Here is a 23,243-nt window from a genome sequence, read left to right on the forward strand (position 1 = left end):
TACTTGGCCTGTCTGTTTACCTCATTAACTGCCAAGATCTAACAGTTCTGCAGTTTATGCAGAAAATTATACAAGACAATTTAACAGGACATGGATTGTCTATAATTTGCCTCATTAAGCTGATGCTAACTGGTTAAAGCCATATGTTTCCATGTGTTTCCAAAATAGTTCATAAAAATTAAACTAATTCTAGAAAGATATGGAATTTCACCCCAAAAGAAATTTTGATATTAACTTTAGAACCTCTGGAGGATTGTCTATTTTATTTAAAAGCAAATTCATTCTTTGCCAAGCTGATAAAATTTGATGATTGCGATCTCTGGCCTTGGGAAGTGCATGCTCATAGTCATGATGCAAAAATAATTTTGGATGTTCAATCAATAAGCTCTTCCAGTGAGTGTACCTTTTTTCAGATACCAACCTGAATAGATCAGGGCCATGTCACAACTCGGAGGGGAGGGTGGTTCTAAGCCTTTTGGGAGGGGGGTGCAATTGGTTGCATTCAGTGGCCCAATTTTGATTCTGATTATTGCCTTGCAAAGTTTCTTCATAGATTTAAACCATTTAATTTCACAATGTGCCACTGTACCCCCAAACTATTAACAGCTCAAAATGTGTATTCTTGTGCAAAGGGTACAGTATGCTTGACAAGTGGATTTCTTCCCTTCACCCGCAATGATTGCAGAAGGCATCATCTACTTTTTCAACTCCACCTCCTTTTGTCACTGGGCAGTGTCTCAGTTCCTAAGTTTTTCCTTGTGCAAGCGAGTTAAGAATGTGTCTCTTTTTTTCTGCTCGGAATCTGTTTTATTATTTTCTGGTTTCTATCTGACTTTGAGGCTTCCCAGTGCTACAGAGACACCAGAAATTCTGGGACAGCTCTGACTGAGAGAAGATACAACCTTTGGGTTCAGAGGGCTGTAGCTGGGGGGGAGGGGGCAACCTTTTTACAGGGAACCTATCTAGCTGGCCTGCACTAATGTTTAAGGCAGCTCGGAGAGAGTTCCTCTAGAAGTGCAGCTCACCCTGAGTTTTAGGTGCTGGAGCGCAGGCTGAGTGGTCCCATGCAGCAAATGCACAAGGATTTATACTCAACTGAATAAAATAACCATTAACTTTTACCTCCAGATTTTATAAAATTGTGCATGTAATTTAATTGAACTATCTAATTAGCATTAATAATGGACTTTTAACAAGAAATTATTGGTGGTAATAAAAATTATGTATTGCATATATTTAGGTGCAAATCAAAAAGGGTACAGAAATGAACAGATCGGGGGCGCTACTTTAAGTTAGGCATGTAATTATAGGCTAAGGGCATCCACCCCTAAATTTAGGCATAGGCATTTCCACCATGTTTTCCTTGGTGCAAATGGCCACATTTAAATGTAGTCTCAGTACCCAGATATAAGCTATATTCTATAAACCACAGTTTATAGAACAGCACTTTTTTCTGTCCAGTTTTTTGGGGTGCCATATATAGAATTTAAGTAGGGAGTTCATCAAGGGGTGCTACCCAATGTAGCACACTCTAACCGCTAAGATGTCCATTGAAATATAATGGGCGCCTTAGTATTTAGCGCATTATAATGCGGAAAGTGCCCCTTTGATGAATTCCCCCCCTTAGCTCTTAGTGTGATTTTGTTTTTTAATACTAAAACTAGGCAAACTGGATAGACCAGTTTGTCTTTATCTGCTATGTAATAAGATACTATAGAGAGTGTATTTTTTTTGTTATCATTTTACTAACCAATTGAAAACAAATTAGAGAGATTATTGAGAGGTTTTAACAGAGAAACAGAGAAAAATGAAGTCATAAAGATCATATGGCCTATCCTGCCTAATTATGCCATCTTCTATCCCCCCCCCTCTCCCTTAAAGATCAGATGTACTTGTCCACAGCTTTCTTGAATACAGATACACTTTTTGTCTCTGCTGCTTCCACCGGGAAATTGTTTCAAGCATTCAGCATCCTTTCCGTGAAAAAGTATTTTCTGATGATACTTCTGAATCTATCCCCTTTCACCTTCATCCTATGCCCCCTCATTCCAGAGTTTCTTTTCAATTGAGACTTGCCTCATACACCTTTATGCCAGCTAGGTATATAAATGTCGCTTTTGTATGTCTCTTCTCCCTCCTTTCCTCCAAAGTATATATATTGAGATCTTTAAGTAGCTTCCTCTGGACCAACTCCATCCTGTCTTTTTGAAGGTATAGACTCCAGAATTGTACATAATATTGTAAATGAGGTCTCACCAGAGTCTTATATAGGGGCATCAATACCTCCTTTTTCCTACTGGCCATACGTCTCCCTATGCACCCTAGCATCCTTCTAGCTTTTGCTATTGCCTTTTCAACCTGTTTGGCCACCTTAACATCATCACATGCTATCTCACCCAAGTCCCACTCCTCTTTCATACACAAAAGTTCTAAAGAGATTAGAGCTCTTCAGCTTGGAAAAGAGACAGCTGAGGGGAGATATGGTTGAAGTCTACAAAATCCTGAGTGGTGTAGAAAAGATACAAATGGATTGGGTTGTTTTTCTCCCATCAAAAATTACAGAGACTGAATATGAGTGCCTGAACTTTGGCAGTCCCTGAACAACTTCTTTTTTTCACAATCATTTTTTTCAAAACACAATGTGGAATCCTTAACCTTGGAAAGTTGATGTCCTAGGCTTATTTTCAATATTTTGACAGACCCCTGCAGAAGGTACTAGCTTAGTATCGAAATGCCTGCAGTGTTGAGTCTTTGTTTTCACCTTAGCATTGTGTCTTCATCTATAATAAAGATCTGGTTTGGAAACATCTCATCATTTCCACTTGTTTGTCTTCTGACATACTCATTCTGACACAGGGAAAATGAACTTTCAGGTTTTACTGTCATTTTGGGCCACTAATGGCATGAAACAACATGAAATGTTTTAAATGAATGCACATTCTTAAAATTTGTATAGCGCTGTCTAACAAAACATAATACTTGATTTTACTAATTAATTGTAAAATGCATTCCCATATATTTAAAAAAAGCAACAGATTTACAGAAGGATTGTAGTAGCATGAAGTAAAATATTTATAGGAGACTTGCCATTTTCAGTTTAATAAAACTAATATACTCTTCATTTTGGAAGTAGTTCCAGTTACAGATTATCATTCTTTACTATCATATAAAATACTAAAGAATCTTTAAGGTACTAATCAAAAGACTTCATTCAGCAGCAATGGGTTGTTGCCGTAAAGGTTTTCAAGCTAAATACTAGCCCAACCTTTTTCTGCTGAGCATTAGAGGTCATATGGGATTGAAGTATTAACATGAGATGTCCCAGATAATGACTGTAATACCTTTAAACTTCTCCTTTCTCTTTTCACAGATCACACGTCAGTGGGTGGACTTGGGGACAGTTTTTATGAGTATTTGCTGAAAGCCTGGCTGATGTCAGATAAAACCGACACGGAGGCAAGGAAGATGTATGATGATGCCATTGAGGTGATTATAATACCAAAAATCAATAATGTTTCTAAAGGTTTATAGGGGGAAGAGGAGTGTGCTAAGTGAAAATAGATGTGGCAGAATGTGGTGACTCCATTGCCACAATTTTTTTCACCATTGAAGTTTTAAAGAAGTGTTATTTAAGCATGCTTTTAAAAAAATACAACATCCTTCTAATTTCCTGTGTAACACAGCAGTTTGCAATAAAGCTGTGCTCTACAGAGCAGAAATCACCAGCTAGAAAATTACAGTTTTCCTAAATGGCCTTTTTCTGCTGTCAATTACTAGGTTACTGTGTGTTGGAAGGTGGTATCAAATTTATGTACAGTGGCCTAATGTGCTTAAACTGGAATAGATAGATCAGATATTTTCATTAACTTTACAACCATGATCATTATTGTTGTTTTAAAACTATTATACCAAATTTAGGTCAGTGAAGCCTATTTGTGGGTACATGCTCTGTCGTGGTTGGAAATGGCGCTTAAATTGTCAACTGCTAGCCACAGATATGAAACTGTACGTAATAATGCCCTCTAGTTGTGTCACAGATGTACTTGAAGGTCCATGAAATGTAACTGTTGGTTGTTGACCTTTATAAGTAATATCACATTGCTGCGATTTCAGAATCATAAAGAAAGTTTCAGTTCATATAGGAACTCTCACTTCTAAAATGAGTAACATCTTCTGTGGTCACAAGCAGACCCTGCCTTTAGTACATATCAATTAATTATGGTCAGCTGCTTTAACATACCAGATAGTTCTGTTTGATGTCCTAGGAGGAAGCCTGACCATGGCCTTTACCCCTGCCTCTTTAACCCTTTCAGGACCAAGGGACATATTTGTCCCATAACTTTAAAATCCTATAAATTTTGATTGGGATAGTCTGCAGTTCTAAATTTGATATGTACGGATTCCATATGATACTGCCTTTATGTAAACAAACTGGTTCCGACATTCATTCATTAGCGTCGTTGCCAGATTGACGAGAAGATTCACTTGCCACACTGTCCATAAGCCAGAAGTGTGATTTTTTTAAATAAAAATAATGATATTTCACAAAAAAAAATCAATTTTTTGGCATCTGCAAGCCCTTTTTACCATAAAAATGTCGTCAAAACCACAAAAATTGGTCTACGATCCTTATGGTCCTGAAAGGGTTAAGCAGACACTTATGCATGTTAGGTGACAGATTAAATGCCAATATCTGGTTATTCCCCATTTTTGATATAAAAACACATTGATGATGTAGGCCCACCCAAACAACCCTCTCTCTATGCATCTTTTCAGTCTAGACATAAGCATCATCATATGTATTACAGTTTTCTAAAATCGTATTTTTTACACATGTACAGTGCACTCTGGTTAAGTGCAAGGCCTCCAGACAGAAGTTTCACTTGCACATAATCAGAGCATGCACATAACTGAAGTGACCTTATTCAGAGGATTATTTCAGTAACCACAAAGAGCCAGTGTAGCACAATTTTTTTAATACTGTTATTATTGGACAGTCAACAATTTTTCTTTCAGGCTAAACCTTGGAAGACATAGACAATTTTTTTTTAAAAAAGATCAATAAACATAAATAAAACTTGTCATGCACAGCTAGTGTCTGTTAAATGGGAGAAAAAAAATCTGTAATAGTTTTCTGTGCAGTATTTTATCTGTGTTGTAGACAAGGTCAACAAGTTATAATAATGTTCGAAGCTCTGGTATCCATTACCCTACTAGATAAGCCTTCACAGTGTTCAAGCTTTGTAATGCAGAGTAAATGTCACCGTGGATCTTGCATCATGCTTGCTGACAACTTCCACCCTCACAGTCGCGTGATCCAGGCAGACGCGTGTTACGATGCTGTGAGCCAGTAAAGAAGAAAGAGGCAGGACTGCCCTTCCAAACTCAATGGCTCTCATCTTTATTTATTCAGTTTTCTATACCATTCTCCCAGGGGAGCTCGGAACAATTTACATTAATTTATTCAGGTACTCAAGCATTTTCCCCTGTCTATCCCAGCAGGCTCACAATCTCTCTAATGTATCTGGAGCAATGGGGGGATTAAATGACATGCCCAGAGTCACAAGGAGCAGCGTGGGTTCGAACCCACAACCTCAGGGTGCTGAGGCTGTTGCTTTAACCACTGTCTCACACTCTCATGATATTCAGTTAACTACACAGCATCACACTTGTACATCATGAAGTCTTCTAGGCTTTTGGGTGTCAGGTCAAAAGCGCGCCGGGACAAAGGCGCGCCCAGACAATTGAGCGCAGCGCGGAGGCGCGCGCCGCTCTAAATTACTGTTTTTAGGGCTCTGACGGGGGGTCGTGGGCGGGAACCCCCCCACTTTACTTAATATACATCGCGCCGCGTTGTGGGGGCGTTGTGGGAGGTTTGGGGGGTTGTAACCCCCCACATTTTACTGAAAACTTCACTTTTTCCCTGTTTTTAGGGAAAAAGTTAAGTTTACAGTAAAATGTGGAGGGTTACAACCCCCAAACCTCCATAACGCCGGCGCGATGTCTATTAAGTAAAGTGGGGGGGTTCCCCCCCACGCCCCCCGTCAGAGCCCTAAAAACAGTAATTTAGAGTGGCGCGCGCCTCCGCGCTGCACTCAATTGTCCGGGCGCGCCGTTGTCTATAAACCAAGCTTTTGGCACAGCAAGGTAAAAGGAACAGTTCTGGAGTTGGTAGTGGAGGAGAAGAGTACAGATAAGTAACTTACCAGGTGAAAAGAGTTCCCAGGATGGAGAGTAGGGAGAGAAAAGAGAGCAGAGATACTGAGGAGCTGCAGAATGAATGCATTTAAATCACTAGTCAGAAAGACTTGATTTAAATTATGGCTTTCTATAGACTAATTCTTGTTGATATAATCTTAATATTTTCAACTAAGGGCCCCTTTTACTAAGCTGCGCTAGTGGTTTTAGCACGCGCTGCATTGCCGTGCGTGCTAGATGCTAACGCCAGCATTGAGCTGGCGTTAGTACTTGGCGCGTAGCACGGAGTTAGCGCGCGCTAAAAATGCTAGCGCACCTTAGTAAAAGGAGCCCTAAATGTCATCAGAATAGACCAGTTCTTGATATACTGCTCAAAGCAGTCCACTACTGAGTTCTATCTAACATCTTGAGGTAGTGTTAGCTTGGTTTCACCCATTCTTTTCAGAGCTGCTGCTGCAACATGATTGTTATGGAAGTATGTAGCAATTTCAACAACATTAGGAAGTGCAGCAAATCAGCACTGCAACCATATGTTATTAGCTTGATATTCTCTTCATGCTTTTCTAAATTTCTTCTCATCTCGGATATATTTGCAGCATTGTCTATGATTAAACTGCATCCTAGACATTTGAATTTTTTTCCACATTTTTCTACATCTTATTATAGCTTTTGCTGATACTTCCTCTAAGTATTCTGCTATATGTGCATTTCCTGAAATATCAAGTTTCAAGTTTATTAAAAATTTGATAAAACAGTAGTCATAAATTCTAAGTGTTTAACAGTATAATATTTAAAATAGGGTCCAGTTAACAAACTCTTAATGACATAACTTTACTTACATGGAACAATAGTATGGTGGGGAGAAATACAATTTAAAAGAAAGAGAGAACAAACAATTAAGGATAATAACATAGGGAAAGGAGAAAGAATAAATTTTATATAGGAGATGACTTTTATACTGAAAATGAACTAGAAAAGTTCTATAGACCGGTTAACATTTATATGCATCTTTATATAAGAGGCTTTTAAGGCCACCTTTAAATTTATCTAAATCCTGTTCGGATCTTAAATATTAAATATCAATTGTTTCTGCAAGAACAACATTTCCTTCTTCTGTTATACAACAGGATCATTGTGGACATTACTCCACCCATCAAGACTTACCAAAAAATTTAAACATTGCATGAATATACAGGGTACAGCCTCATGCTACATAATCAAAAACCAATCCTTATTTCATGATGAATAACTTTTGGACTGTAATGTATCTTAAATATAAAACTATCTTTAGATAAATATTTCCTCAAAAAAGTATTTTTATTTTTTAAAAATCCATTTTAAATTGGAAAAAAAAACTGATTTAAATAAAAGAAATCTGATTTAAAAAATCATTGCTTTTTATCCATCCTGCTTGTAAGTCAGTAAGAGAAGTTTAAACTATATATGGAAATAAGTAGGGAATCAATGAAGTGACCTGAAGAGTGGAGTTATGTGAGTGTAGTGACATTGGTGGAAAATAAATTTTACAGCAGCATTGTAACCGATTTGAAGGTAGAGAGATGGTTTAGTGGGAGAACTGTGAGAAGCAAGTTGCAGTAATCTAAGTACAAGGTTATGAGAGCATGGATGAGAGTTTTAATAGTGTGCTCAGAAAGGAAGATAAGAATTTTGGTAATGATGCAGGGAAAAAATAGCAGATTTTAGCAGTCTGTTGAATATGATCAAAGAGAGAAAGCAGTCAAAAATTACCCCAAGGCTATGAGCTCAAGAAACAGGGAAGATGCAGCCATACTAGACTTATTACTAACAAATGGGGAAAGTCTTTCTGATGTTGTGACCATAAGAATTGCCGCTGCTGGGTCAGACCAGTGGTCCATCGTGCCCAGCAGTCCGCTCCCGTGGCGGCCCTTGAGTCAAAGACCAGTGCCCTAACTGAGACTAGTCTTACCTGCGTACGTTCTAGTTCAGCAGGAACTTGTCTAATTTTGTGGGTAATCATCTGGCATCCAGTGATCACTGGGTGGCATGGTTCAATATTAAGACAGGTGTGGAAGAAGATTAATTCAAATTGGAGGTTCCAGACTTCAAGAAATTGTTAATTGAATGAAAATATTGGGAAGAAGTAGGAGAGCAGTGGACAAAACTGAAAGGAGCTATTTTAAGGACAACAGACCTTTTTGTAAGGAAAAAAATTAAAGTACGAGGAAAAGAAGACCACTTTGGTTCTCAAAAGTAGTAGCTGAAAAGGAAAGGAAAAAAGGGTAGCCTTCATAAACTACAAGAGGTTGCAGAAAGAGGAAGAAAGATGACAATATGTGGGAAAGCAAAGACAGAAATGGAAGAAAAAAATCCAGTACAGTAAAATGGGAGAACAAGATAGTTTTTAGATATATATCAGTGATAGAACAAAGTGTAAAACTGGCATTGTGAGACTGAAGGAGAGGAATACAGTCAAACCTCGGTTTGCGAGTAACCCAGTTTGCGAGTGTTTTGCAAGACGAGCAAAACATTCTCGCAAAACGTGTCTCGCAAACCGAGTGTTGACTCGATTTGCGAGCACCCCCCGATAACCGGCATTGCTCCCCCCCGCTCGCAAAGGGCCCCCTCCCGCTCGAATCGGCACCCCCCCTGCGAGAACAGGAACCCCCCGCCCGACCAACTTTAACTCACCCCCCCTTTGGCACCGGCACGCAGCCCACAAGTGCCGGTGCCGCTTGAAGATCTTCTTCCCAGTCTCTGCCGGCTTTGAGCATGCATCTGCGCATGCTCAAGCCCTTCTAATTCTCCCTCTCGCCGAGAAGGGCTTGAGCATGCGCAGATGCATGCTCAAAGCCGGCAGAGACTGGGAAGAAGATCTTCAAGCGGCACCGGCACTTGTGGGCTGGGGGTTCCTGTTCTCGTGGGGGGGTGCCGATTCGAGTGGGGGGAGCGGTTCTCGTGCCGGTGCCAGACGGGGGGGGTGAGTTAAAGTTGGTCGGGCGGGGGGGTGCCTGTTCTCACGGGGGGTGCTAGATCACGCGGGGGGGGGGGACTTTGCGAGCGAGGGGGGAGCAGCGCCCTGGCCTCAGGGGTGGGGGGTGGGGAGTGGGAACGTATCAAAGCGAGTTTCCATTATTTCCTATGGGGAAACTCCCTTTGATAAATGAGCATTTTGGATTACGAGCATGCTCCTGGAACGGATTATGCTCGTAATCCAAGGTACCACTGTATGTTGAAGCTGATAAAGATAAGGCAGAATTGCCTAACAAATATTTCTGTTTTGTGTTCATACATTAAGGGCTAGGAGTAGGACTGCAAAAGACAAACACAAATAAGACTAGAGGTGTTGTTAAACCTTGAATGATTTTCAGAGGACTGTGTTTGTGAGGAACTAGCTAAACTAAAAGTGGATGAAGTAAATGGGGCTGGATGACATACATGCAAGGGTATTGAGGGAACCAAGGAAAGTTCTGGCAGCTCCACCTACTGAGCTTTTCAATGCTTTTCTATAGTCAGGAGTGGTCCCAGAGGACTGGAGAAGGGCAGATCTGATCCTGTCCACAAAAGCAGAAGTATGGGAACTACAGGCTGTCAGTCCAGCCTTACATTGCTAGCTCTCATCATTTTCTGTTGGCTTAACCAATGTCAGCAAAGGCCTATGGAAGATTATATTAGTCATATCTGATCATGGGGGATGTCAGCACAGATGGACCATCAGCCTCAGAATGCCTAAATAAAATCTAAATTATCAGTGCTTAAAAGTAACAAATACCTTGGCACAGCCCTGAGGTTCAGAAGATGTGCTAAGGTCTGGTGCTTAAAGTGGACTGTTGCCCCAGTTGCATGTTCTGGCACAGATAGTTATGGTTAATCAGAAGCCATTGTCAGAGTGATACTGGAAATTAACAGTAACTCTGGTCTATGAGGGACAATTTCCCTCTCTTTTCTTTTCCAGTCTCTCAAGCCCCACACACCTTATTTACCATTGTTTCAAACAGTTTACAAAAAGATATGGGTACATAATAACAATATATTCCATTTTTAGAACAAGTCTCAAACTTATAAATGTAAGAGGTTAAAATCCTTAATCTCTCTCTGGACCCTTGTTTGCCCCCCCCCCTTTTTCTCTCTCTAGACCCTTGTTTGCCCCCCCTCTCTCTCTCTCTCTCTGGACCCTTGTTCCCCCCCCTTCTCTCTTTGGACCCTTATTTGCCCCTCTCTCTCTCTGGACCCTTGTTCCCCCCCCTCTCTTTGTACCCTTGTTTGCCCTCCCCCTCCCTCTCTTTGTTCTCACCTATTCAAGAACCCGTCTTTTCTCTCATATTCACATTAATTTCACTTCTACTGAACCTTCTATGAGGGTATTGAACCTGGGTTCTGGCGGATTGTAAGGCCGCCACTTTATATCATTGGGGGCTTGTTTGCTTAACCATCACCACCTGCAAACCCTTGGGGGCTTGTCTGGGAGTGGGACCCCACCCCCATCAAAAAAAACTAGGCCGGTCTGTCTGACCTCTGTGTTAAATTAACTAATGGAAACACTTTTAAAGTTGAGACTAGTGAGGTTTCTGGAATCCAATAGGGTCTGCAGGAGCTAAAAGAACATGGTTTCATTAAAGGCAGTTCTTGCCAGACAAATATGATTAATTTCTTTCACTGGGTGACCAGAGAATTGGATCGAGGGAAACTGCTAGATGTGATGTACTTGGATTGTAGCAAACCCTTTGACATGGTTCCAAATAGACAACTTATACAGTAAATAAATGGAGTGCCTTCAGTATGGGTCCTAAAGTGACTGACTTGGTTATGAACTAGTTCAGTAGAAGATAAGAGAAAGTAGAAGGAAATGGAATTCACTGTGAAAAAAGTATATTACCAGTGGTGTGCTACAAGCTTTGGTTCTTCTTGTGCTGGTTCTTTTTAACATTTTTACAAGTGACATTGCAGAACTGTCTAGTAAAGTTTGCCTCTTTACGGATATCAAAATCTGCAGTAGGGTAGACACCCCTGATGGTGTAGATAGCAAAGCTTAGAGAATGATTGGAAATTTGGCAGCTAAGATTTAATGGTAAAAAGTGTTGGATTGTGCAAAAAACTATGGGAATGGTACAGTTTAAGGGGTGAAGTACTAATGTGCATGGGGACTTGGGTATGATCATATGTAATGATCTTAAAGTGGCCAAACAAGTAGAAAAGGCAACAACAAAATCTACAAGAATGCTTGGTGTATAGAGAGAGAAATGGCCAGTGAGAGAAAATGAGGTGGTGATGCCTCTGTAGTGAGACCTCATTTAGAGTGATGTGTACTATTGTGGGGATCCATCCAGAGGGCAGTTGCTAAAATAGTCAGTGTTCTATGGCATAAGGCTTGTGGGAACAGACTTAAAAAATCTCAATATGTATATTATCCCAGGACAAGCAGGCAGCATATTCTCACTGATGGTGATGTCACCGATGGAGCCCCAGAACGGACCACTTCAAAAGTGCATTGCCACTTTAAGTCTTTAGAAAGTTTGCGATAGCCCGCACCGCGCATGCGTGATTGCCTTCCCGCCCGACGTAGGTGCATGGTACCTCAGTATCTTAATTTCCGCGGAGCTAAGAAGACACGTCTTTCAACAGTTGAGATTTTTTTCTTTCACTGCCTTCCCGCTCTCGCGGAATTTTGACTTCCAGTTTTTCCTACTCTGCTTACTCAGCATTAAGAATCACTTCTACATCCCAACCTGCAGTCGTTACACCTGACAGCTTGGTTTGTCTCGAGCTGAATCCAGCTGACTTACATCTTTCTCAGCCTGTTTGACTTATTCTTGATGCCTCCAGGAAACCAGCCACCCAGCAATGTTATCAACAAAAGTGGGCTAGGTTTTCTTCCTGGTGTCTTCATCACAATCTGACTTCCTTATCAGTAGATTTGGTATTGGATTATTTACTTCATCTCTCTGTCTCTGGACTCAAATCTACATCTATCAGAGTCCATCTCGGCGCTATTACAGTTTTTCATGTACCAGTTGAGGGAAAGCCTCTCACTGCTCATCCTCTGGTCTCTAGATTTATGAAAGGACTTTTCAATGTGAAACCACTTCTCAAGCCTCCACCTGTAGTCTGGAACTTTAATGTGGTTCTTTCCAGTCTGATGAAGCCACCATTTGAACCAATGGCCACAGCTCATCTCAAGTTTCTCACCTGGAAAGTGGTCTTCCTGATTGCTCTCACTTCTGCCAGGAGGGTCAGTGAGTTACAAGCATTGGTGGCAGATCCACCCTTTACAGTTTTTCACCATGATAAAGTGGTTCTGCGCCTTCATCCAAAGTTTCTACCAAAAGTTGTCACAGAGTTTCATCTCAATCAATCGATTGTGTACCAGTGTTTTTTCCTAAGCTTCATTCTCACGCTGGAGAAACCGCTTTGCACACTCTGAACTGTAAGCATGCTTTGGCCTTTTACATCGACAGGACAAAGCCTCATAGAACATCTCCCCAAATTGTTCATCTCATTTGAACCAAACAAGTTGGGGCATCCTGTTTCCAAGAGAATGATTTCCAACTGGCTGGCTGTATGTATCTCGTTCTGTTATGCTCAGACTGGACTGGCACTGGAGAGTCGGGTCACAGCCCACAAAATTAGAGCTATGGCAGCTTCTGTTGCTTTCCTCAGATCTACTCCCATTGAGGAAATCCCAAACGGGATGGGCACTTTGGCCAATCTGTATTACAAAATTTATTTTCCTAAGGCCAACACTCTCACCATACCATTCTTGTTAGCTTGGAGGTCACCCATCAGTGAGAATATGCTGCCTGCTTGTCCTGAGATAAAGCACAGTTACTTACCTTAACAGTGCGACTGATTTTAATAAAGAGGTGGCTCCCGGTATCAGGTGAATCGAGTTTGAGTCATGAAGAAGGGCTATAAGCCACCTGGGAGAATACATTTTTCCAAAGTGACATTTGAACTAAGAAAAATATTGAAAGGCATCAATCGCCCTTATCTCTCCTCTTTCATTAGAACTAGCACACAGTAATCTGGCCTCCTCCTCCTTCTTTTTCATCTTGGTGAGCATACAGCATTGGTAATCCTCATCCTTTCCTCTCATTTCACACAGCATCAACGATCCTCATCCCTATCCAGGGACAGCAGGCAGATATTCTCACAATCCACCCACCTCCCTGGGGTTGGCTTCTTAGCTGGCTTATTTTAACTGAGGGACCATGCTCCTACGTCGGGCGGGAAGACACTCGCGCATGCTCGGTGCGGGCTAATGCGAACTTTCTAAAGACTTAAAGTGGTAATGCACTTTTGAAGTGGTCTATACCGGGGCTCCATCGGCGACGTCACCCATCAGTGAGAATATCTGCCTGCTGTCCCTGGATAACACCTGTTAGGGTAAGTAACTGTGCTTTTTGGAAGATATATTAAAATACCTCTGTGACATAAATGAACGAGACAAGTCTCATTCAACTGAAAAGAAACTCTGGAATAAGGATGGTGAGGGGAACTATAGGGGGACCTTCTTCAGTTGCATACAAGCAACCTCACTAGCATGATATATTTGGGTACCCCTGTGCTAAATCATGACTGACATTTCCTGCAGCATCAGTGGCTGCTTAGTCCACAGGAGGAAAGGGTCCCATGATTTTTCCAGATTATTATGGGTCTGAATAATGTGCATAGATACAGATGAGGAGTTGCTGGCCCCTACCTCATCCCACACCCTTATATGTCATAACAACTAAGTTGCCAAAAGGGAGAATGGGGAAATGAGAGGTAGAGATAAGAACATAAAAATTACCATACTGGGACAAACCAAAGGTCTATCAAGCCCAGTATCGTGTTTTCAACAGTGGCCAACCTAGGTCTAAATTCCTAGCTAGAATCCAAATAGTAAAACAGATTTTATGTTGCTTGTCCTAGGAATAAGCAGTGGATTTCTCCAAGCCATCTCAATGAAGGCCTAATGACTTCTCTTTTAGGAAATTATCCAAATTTTTTATAAACCCCATGGCTAATAATAGGCCAAATAGCATCCCATCCAGGATTGGTAATCCTGGTGGCTCCAGATTGGCCACGTCAGCCGTGATACACAGATAAGGTCAGTCTACAGAGAGAGAAGCATCTCAAATTGTCTCTTAATCTGACTCTGCTCTCACAGTTTCAGAACATTTGGGCTTAGACTTGGCTATTGAGGATGCAGCCTTAGCACGAAAGGGCTACTCAAAGGTGGTTATACCTCCTCTTCTTCGATCTAAGAAACCAGCGACAGTCGCTTCTTATGCAAAAGCTTGGAAGATATTTCAGAGCCAATATGCTTACTAGAATGTGGAACCCTTTAAGCCCCCTTTGTCTGTGGTGCTAGCATTCCTCCAGGATGGGCTAATAAACTTCTCCCTCCCTATTCGCAATTTCGGTGAGCACAGTTTCGAATATTTGCAATTTTTTGCCCGCCCCCCCCCCCTACAAAATCGCTTGGAGGCAGCCCGCATCAACCAGAACTGGCCCCAGGACTTGGATCAGGATGAGGAGGAGCACAACCCTCAGCCGTGGACACAGCTCCGGTGGCAATTTCATGCACGGACCTTACCTGGTGGTCTAGCAGTGATACAGGGCAGGAACTGTGAGTTCCCGTGGTCTCACGAGACTACAACGGAAACTCAGAGTCAACTTGTTTGCTTAAATCTTTTGGCAATTAAATGGGGCAGTAACTTTGGCAGAGGCAACAAACAATTAATTTTTACAAATATCTCCTTGGTATCCTTAATGTTAGATGGTTATTTTAGTATGTTGATCCCAGGAGACTTGTTGTAAGCAGTTTGCAGTTTCTTCTTCAACCTGAAGAATTGTTCCAGAAGCCTAGCAAATTGCAGGTCCCAGTAGACCTACTGGAAATGCAGAACTGAGTCAAATTTCACCTGTACTCCTTTAGTTCTAAGATATGTGTAGCGGGTTCTCAGTTAAGGGTAAACATAATGGATTTGATATACCAGCTTTTTCTGATACAACCAAAGTAATTTACATAGTATAAACAGATACTGTCTCCTTTACAGCACAGAGCTTAAGCATCTGATATCACTGTAAATGTTCCTAGAAGTCTCCTTACAAACTATCCTGACTAGATTCATCAAGTGTTTCTGTCTATTATCACTGCATGGGCTCAGATGGCTAAGGCTTTTGCACTAGATCGTCTCCTCTCACATGGTGGTATGTGGCTGGAGAAGGGGGGAAAAAAAAAAAAGCCAAAGACAAGAATATAAATTCTGCACAGGATTTTGTACCTCAAGAAGTTCTTCATAAAATAAGTCTCATTCCCTAGTTAGTATACTTCTTATTGTGGAAGATGCTCCTCTATAGAAACTAGTGATGTCAGAGCAAGGTAAAAGTGTATAATTTTAGTAGAGTCTTTAGGTATCACTGTTTGCACCCCACAGTAGGACCCTGGGCTGTATTTTATCATACTTGACATATATTTCAAAACAGCTTCTGTACCATACAGCATTGTTGCCTAAGAAGAGACTTTCTAAATGTTTCTAGTGCTTAAACATAGCCTTCCTCTTTGCAGGCTATAGAACAACACCTGATAAGGAAATCCAATGGAGGTCTGGTATTTATTGGGGAATGGAAGAATGGCCACTTGGAGAGAAAGATGGGTCACCTCACCTGTTTTGCTGGCGGAATGTTTGCACTTGGTGCCGATGGTTCCAGAAATGATAAAGCTGGGCATTATCTGCAGCTTGGTGCAGAGATTGCGCATACTTGTCATGAATCTTATGACAGGACAGGTAAGAGCATTCTTATTAAAAGTTATGTGAGTGAGTTTTCACAATTGCAATACAAATATGGCCTTAATAAATCAGAAAGTTTTAGATGGTTGCAATTGAAGCAGGCCATTCAGGCTGGGCTCCCTGAATGGAAAAATCTTAGCGAGCAATATAGTATGGAGTTCTTATGCTTTCAGGCGGACTTCCTGGGTCATCAGGCTGTCCAATGGTATAAATTATTAACTGGACTTATTAAAAAGAAACCAAACACTGGTCTGAGAGACATTTGGGGCATAGAGATTAAACATCAAATTTCTGTGTCTAAATGGACACAAATTTGGTCTTGGAGGTTGAGATGTACAATGTCAGCATCTATGAGACAAATATGGTTTTTCTGTTACATAGAGCGTTATGGACCCCTGTTCGGTTACAAAAATTGGATAGCTCTAAGTCTAATAGATGTTGGCATTGACATCTCGAAGCAGGGACTTTAGAGCATTTATTGTTCTATTGTCCATTTATTATGACCTTTTGGTAATCAATTTGGGACCAAATTAATTGTTTATTAGACAATCCATTGTCATTGTCATATGATACTGTGTTGTTTGGTATGGCAATGAGAGCAAAAAGTCAAATTTCTTCAAATAATAAGAAATTATTACTTATAATGACAGGGGTTGCCATTCAACAAATTACGTACAATTGGAAAAACTGGAGTAGACTAAACTATAATTTTTAGTGGAATTCCCTGTGTCATATATATAAAATGGAAAGATATATTGCAATACAGCGAGACTGTTTTAGGAAATTTCAAGATGTATGGGAGCCATTAACAAAATATTACAATGATTAAATGATTCTTTTCCCTTGATTTACAGGTTCAATTACGAGGGGGGAGGGGGGATAATTTTATTATTTTATTAATGTATATTGTACATTGTATTTGATTATATAATAGGAAGGGTTGAGGAGGGTGGGGGTTAATAGCATTTTATGTGTACTCTTGATGACTATTAAGTGATATATTTATGATCTATTTGTTATATTATATTGATGCACTTATTGTACGTTTAAAAATGAATAAAGAATTAAAAAAAAAAAAAAAAAGCTATGTGAGTTTTAAGTATTGTAGCTCTGTGTGTTTACAAATTATACCACCAGATGTGCATATTTACTGTGCTTATAACTCAACTAGTCCAGGATGAGTTGGTATTTGAATTTCAAAGGAAGCTAAAAAGTGTAGATTTCTGGAAGAGACAAAATCATGATGACAGATAAGGCCAAATGACCCATCCAGCATGCCCATGCACAGCATCCACTCCCTAACAGATTTCACATGCCTGTCCCACGCTTTCTTGAATTCAGACATAGTCTTTGTCTCCTCCACCTATACTGGAAGTCTATTCCACGCATCTACCACACTTTCTGTAAAAACAAATATTTCCTTAGATTACTCCTGAACCTTTCATTTCTTAACTTTTAACTTCATCCTATGCCTTCTCATTCCGAAGCTTCCTTTCAAATGAACGAGACTCACCTCATGCACATTTTTTGCCATGTACTGTAGGTTCTTAAACATCTCTATCATATCTGCCCTCTCCTGCCTTTCCTTCAAAGTATACATATTGAGATCTGTAAATCTATCCTCTTGACACCTTATAATGAAGATCACCAACCTTTTAGTAGCCTTCCTCTTGACTAACTACATCATATTTTTATCTTTTTAAAGGTGCAGTCTTCAGAATTGTACACAATATTCTAAATGAGGTCTCATCAGAGTCTTAAATAGGGGCATCAATACCTTCTTTTCCCTACTGCCAATACCACTCCCTATGCACCCTAGCATCCTTCTAAACCTTTTCAACCTGTTTGGCTACCTTAAGATCATCACATACTATTGCACCCAAGTCTTCTTTCATCCACACAAGTTATTCACCCCCTAAATCACATGTGTCAACACAAGGCTCGTGGGCCGAATCCTGCCTGCCTAGCTGTTTTATGCAGCCCACGGTGACTGTGCACCTTATACCAGTGTTTCTCAGCATGGGGTACGTGGCCTGGCTGCCCTTCGAAGCTGTCATCACTGGCTTCCCTCCTTTCCCGCCAGTCCGTCAAAGCCGCCGGGAATCCCTTCATCCTGGCCACCTCACCGGTTGTTGGAGTTCCCTACTCCTCTCTCCCTCCCTCAGCCGACCTACAGGGCTTCCCTCCAAGGTCAGAGCTGACGTCAGAGGAAAGCCTTCCGGGTCAGCCAGGTGGGTGGGGGGTTTCCCAGTTACCTCCTCGCTCCTTCTTCCTTCAGCGGCTTGTTGGGGGAATGCGCAGCAGGCAAATAGCTGACCTGGAAACCTTCTCTCCGACGTCTGGGGTAACCATTATGTGTTGTTAATAAGATTATATTGTGCATATATGTATATGAAAAATGAATGGAAAAAATGATATTGCAATTAGTACTATTATGGGTGTGGGGTCTGGCCAGTGACTTAGCCTGTGTGTTAGATTTCAGCCCCTTAATATGATTGAGTTTGATACCCCTGCCCTAAACTACCGTTCCCTTGGGTTTTTGCAGCCCAAATACACGATCTTGCATTTCTATTCAGGGACACCCTGCAGGAAGCACAAAAAAAGTACGTCCCCAGTTTCAGGAAAGGCTGCAAGAACAAGAGGTCAAAGGACCCGATTTGGATCTCAGCAGAAGTAAAGAGGGCAATAAACGACAAAAAAGTATCCTTCCGGAGATGGAAAAAGGATCCAACGGAGGAAAACCACCAGGCGCACAGGAAATGCCAAAAAGAATGCCACCGAGAGGTTAGAAAAGCAAAAGGGAAATACGAAGAGGGGCTGGCCAGGGAGGCGAAAAACTTCAAGGCATTCTTCAGTTACGTAAAGGGGAAACGACCAGCGAGAGAGGAGGTGGGGCCATTGGACGATGGGGATAGGAGGGGAGTGATTAAGGAGGATAAAGAGGTAGCTGAGAGGTTGAACACGTTCTTCTCATCGGTTTTCACGAGAGAAGACACATCTAATATACCGGACTCAGAGGAGCTCATGAGTGGGGAACAGGCTGAGAAATTAGAGCACATAGAGGTAAGTAAGGAGGATGTCCTCAAACAGATAGACAGGTTAAAATGCGGCAAATCACCGGGTCCGGACGGGATCCACCCGAGGGTTCTGAAGGAGCTAAAACAAGAAATAGCGGGCACAATCCAGCATATTTGTAACCTATCCTTGAAAACTGGAGAGGTACCAGAGGACTGGAAATTGGCGAATGTCACACCTATCTTCAAAAAGGGATCGAGGGGTGACCCCGGGAACTACAGGCCGGTGAGCCTGACTTCAATTATAGGGAAGATGGTGGAAGCTATGATCAAGGACAGCATTTGCGAGCACATTGAGAGAAATGGCCTACTGAGAACAAGCCAGCACGGATTCTGTAAGGGAAGGTCATGCTTAACGAACCTTCTGTACTTCTTTGAGGGAATAAGCAGTCGGGTGGACAATGGGGAACCCATCGACATCATTTACCTCGATTTTCAAAAGGCTTTCGACAAGGTGCCACATGAAAGGCTGCTTAGGAAGCTGTGGAACCACGGGGTGGGAGGGGATGTGCACCGATGGATAGAGCACTGGTTGTCGGGTAGACTGCAGAGGGTCGGAGTGAAGGGCCAATATTCTGACTGGCGGGGAGTCACGAGCGGTGTGCCGCAGGGATCGGTGCTGGGGCCGTTACTCTTCAACATATTTATCAATGACCTGGAAAAGGAGGCAAAGTGCGAGGTTATAAAATTTGCAGACGATACCAAACTGTGCGGCAGAGTTAGCTCCAGGGAGGAGTGTGAGGACCTGCAAAGGGACCTAGACAAGCTGGAAGACTGGGCGAACAAATGGCAAATGCGCTTTAACGTGGAAAAATGCAAGGTCATGCATATAGGGAAAAAAAAACCCGTTGTTCAACTACAAATTGGGGGGGGCATTGTTGGGAGAAAGCAGTCTTGAGAGAGACTTGGGAGTGCTGGTGGATGCATCACTGAAGCCATCTGCACAGTGCGCAGCGGCCTCAAAAAAAGCCAACAGGATGCTGGGCATCATAAAAAGGGGCATAACAACCAGGACGAGGGAAGTCATCTTGCCACTGTATCGAGCGATGGTGCGTCCGCATCTGGAATATTGCGTTCAATATTGGTCGCCGTACCTCAAGAGGGACATGGCGGTACTCGAGAGAGTCCAAAGGAGAGCAACGAAACTGGTAAGAGGGCTGGAACACTGCCCATATGCCGAGAGGTTGGATAGGCTGGGGCTCTTCTCTCTGGAAAAAAGGAGGCTCAGGGGTGATATGATAGAGACCTTCAAGATCATGAGGGGCATAGAGAGGGTGGATAGGGACAGATTCTTCAGGCTGAAGGGGACAACAGGTACGAGGGGGCATTCAGAGAAACTGAAGGGAGATAGGTTCAAAACGAATGCAAGGAAGTTTTTTTTCACCCAAAGGGTCGTGGACACTTGGAATGCGCTACCGGAGGACGTGATTGGGCAGAGTACGGTACAAGGATTCAAACAGAAACTGGACGGATTCCTGAGGGATAAAGGGATCGTGGGATACTGAGAAAGCTAACCAGAAAATAAGTATAGAAACCCGACCAGGTCGTGCATGTGCAAGACCGGAGGGCTAGGACTTTGATGGGAAGATAGGACTCAATAGGAAACCAAGGTGGCATGGGGGCCCCTTCTGGTGATTTGGACAGGTCGTGACCTGTTTGGGCCGCCGCGGGAGCGGACTGCTGGGCAGGATGGACCTATGGTCTGACCCGGCGGAGGCACTGCTTATGTTCTTATGTTCTTATGTTCTTAGCATTAAATCTTAACTGCCAAATTTTAGACCATTCTTCAAGCTTCGCTAGGTCCTTCCTTATATTATTCACACTATCATGGGTGTCTACTTTATTTCAAATTTTGGTATCATCTGCAAAGAGACAAATCTTACCTGACAGCCCTTCAGCAATATCACTTACAAAAATGTTAAAAAGAACAGGCCAAAGAACCGAACCTCGAGGCACATCACTGGTAACTTTCCTTTCCTCAGAGCGATCTCCATTGACCACTACCCTCTGTTGCCTTCCACTCAACCAGTTTCTGACCCAGTCGTCACTTCGGAGCCCATACCAAGGGCACTCAGTTTATTTATTAGACACCTGTGTGGAACACTGTCAAAGACTTTGCTAAAATCTAAATACACCATATCTAGTTCACTCACTCTATCCAATTCTCTGGTCAGCCAGTCAAATAAATTTATCAGATTTGTCTGACAAGACCTTCCTTTAGTGAATCCATGTTGCCTCGGGTCCTGTAATCTACTGGATTTCAGAAACATCACTATTTTCTGTTTTAAAAGCATTTCCATTAATTTACTTACTACACAAATCAGACTTACCGATTTGTAGTTCCATACTTCTTCCTTACTTCCACTTTTGTGGAGAGAGACCACATCCACTCTTCTCCAGTCCTCCAGTACCACTCCCAACTTCAGAAAAGCATTAAAAAGTTCATCCAGCAGAGCCGCCAGAATTTCCCTAAGTTCCTTCAGTACCCTCAGATATACGCCATCCAGCCCCATCACTTTGTCCATCTTTAGTTTAGCTAGCTCCTCACGAACACAATCCTCTGAAAATCAGTCAGGGTCTATCACATCTCCATCCCTATCTATGGTATATGGTTTTTATTTATATCCAGCTTTATACAAAGCGGGTTCCAAAAGCACAAAAAACCCCACATTACAAAACACATACATGCAGGCATGGACTTGCCTTAATTGCCTTGTCCTACATAAAATACATATCAAAAGCAATCCACCCCACCCTCACATACAATATTTACCCACATGCCACCCAGTGTTCCCTCTAAGCGGGCGGGTGTTGTGAGCAAACTTTTTTCACTGTGAGCTAAAAATATCGGGCGCCAGCAAGTTATGAGCCAAATAAATATGTTGCTTTCTACCACAGAACTTCCTTACGTTTGTATGGAATCTATCCCCTTTCAACTTTAGAGAGTGCCCTCTCGTTCTCCCTGCCTTAGCTACTAAGTCTATTCCCTTCAGTACCTTGAATGTTTCTATCATGTCCCCTCTCAATCTCCTCTGCTCAAGGGAGAAGAGGCCCAGTTTCTCTAATCTTTCGCTGTACGGCAACTCCTCCAGCCCCTTAACCATTTTAGTTGCTCTTCTCTGGATCCTTTCGAGTAGTACCGTGTCCTTCTTAAAGTACCAGTGCTGGACGCAGTACTCCAGGTGAGGGCGTACCATGGCCCGGTACAGCAGCATGATAACCTTCTCTGTCTCTTCAGTCCAGCATCTGCCCCTTTCATTCACTGTCTGTCTTTCCCTGCCATCTCTCCTCCTGCCCCCCCCCCCCACCCCCCAATTTGGTCTAGCATCCATCATCTTCCTTCTGTTCCCCTCATGGTCTGGCATCTCTATCCTTCCCTCCCCCCTGTGGTTTTTAGCATATCTCTCTTCTCATTTCCTCCACTCAGATCTGATCATTCTCTGCTCTCTCTTCCCTTTTCTTCTCTGGTCTTCCTTCTCTATTTTCTGCCTCCATCTAAATTAAATTCTTTCTTACTATTTAGTCCCGTTTCCCTCTTTTCACTGTGTCTACACACAGCTTGTCACCCCTTTCCCTCACCCCTCCATTATCTTACTATTTTCTTCCCCCTTTATTTATCTCCTCCTTCCATCCAGTATGTGTTCTTTCCCCACTTCCATTCAGCATCTGCTCTCCCTTCTCAACTGACATCCATCTGCCTTCTGCTCTCTCTCCCTTCTTCTCACTTCCATCATCTGTCCCCTTCTCTCTCTCTCTCCTCTCCTCCATTCCATCATCTGCCCCTTCTCTCTCTCTCTCTCTCTCTCCCCCCCCCCAACTTCCATCATCTGCCCCCCTTCCCCTCACCTTTGTGGGTCACTTTCTTTCCCCTGAGGGTGGCTCATGTCACAGGGGAAGCTTTGGCCGAGCAGAACCGCTTGATTGACAGTGGAACTTACTTGATTGATGTCGATGCTGGGGCCCGTTGCCGTTTGAAGGAAAAAAAAAAAAGGTGGAAAAAAGGAACCTGTAAAGGCGAGAGGAAGGGAAACCTCCAGGACAGCTGCTTTTTGCCCTCCTTCAGCGGCCCAAGAGTTCAGACCAGCAGCGGCAGCTCTGTATGCTTTTAACTTCGGCACAGAGCTGCCCCTAATCAATAGTTTAGCGCGGTTTCATGAGGCAGCCTCGGGGCCTTTGATAGCCGGCCCGCTTCGATGATGCGATGTGGGCCGGCCTA

General features: G+C 42.4%; 1 protein-coding gene across 2 annotated transcripts in view; it reads left to right on the forward strand.

The window, feature by feature from the left end:
• The window catches only part of MAN1A2 (mannosidase alpha class 1A member 2), a 394,344-nt gene that overhangs the window by 324,419 nt on the left and 46,682 nt on the right, over positions 1 to 23,243 (forward strand). For both annotated transcript variants that reach the window (XM_033941127.1, XM_033941128.1), the window contains 2 exons: positions 3,371 to 3,486; positions 15,731 to 15,950. In XM_033941127.1, coding sequence (XP_033797018.1) covers positions 3,371 to 3,486; positions 15,731 to 15,950 — 336 coding nt within the window. The remainder of the gene's footprint in view (positions 1 to 3,370; positions 3,487 to 15,730; positions 15,951 to 23,243) is intronic.

The sequence above is a fragment of the Geotrypetes seraphini genome, chromosome 4 (assembly GCF_902459505.1).
Source record: "Geotrypetes seraphini chromosome 4, aGeoSer1.1, whole genome shotgun sequence".
NCBI lineage: Eukaryota > Metazoa > Chordata > Amphibia > Gymnophiona > Dermophiidae > Geotrypetes > Geotrypetes seraphini.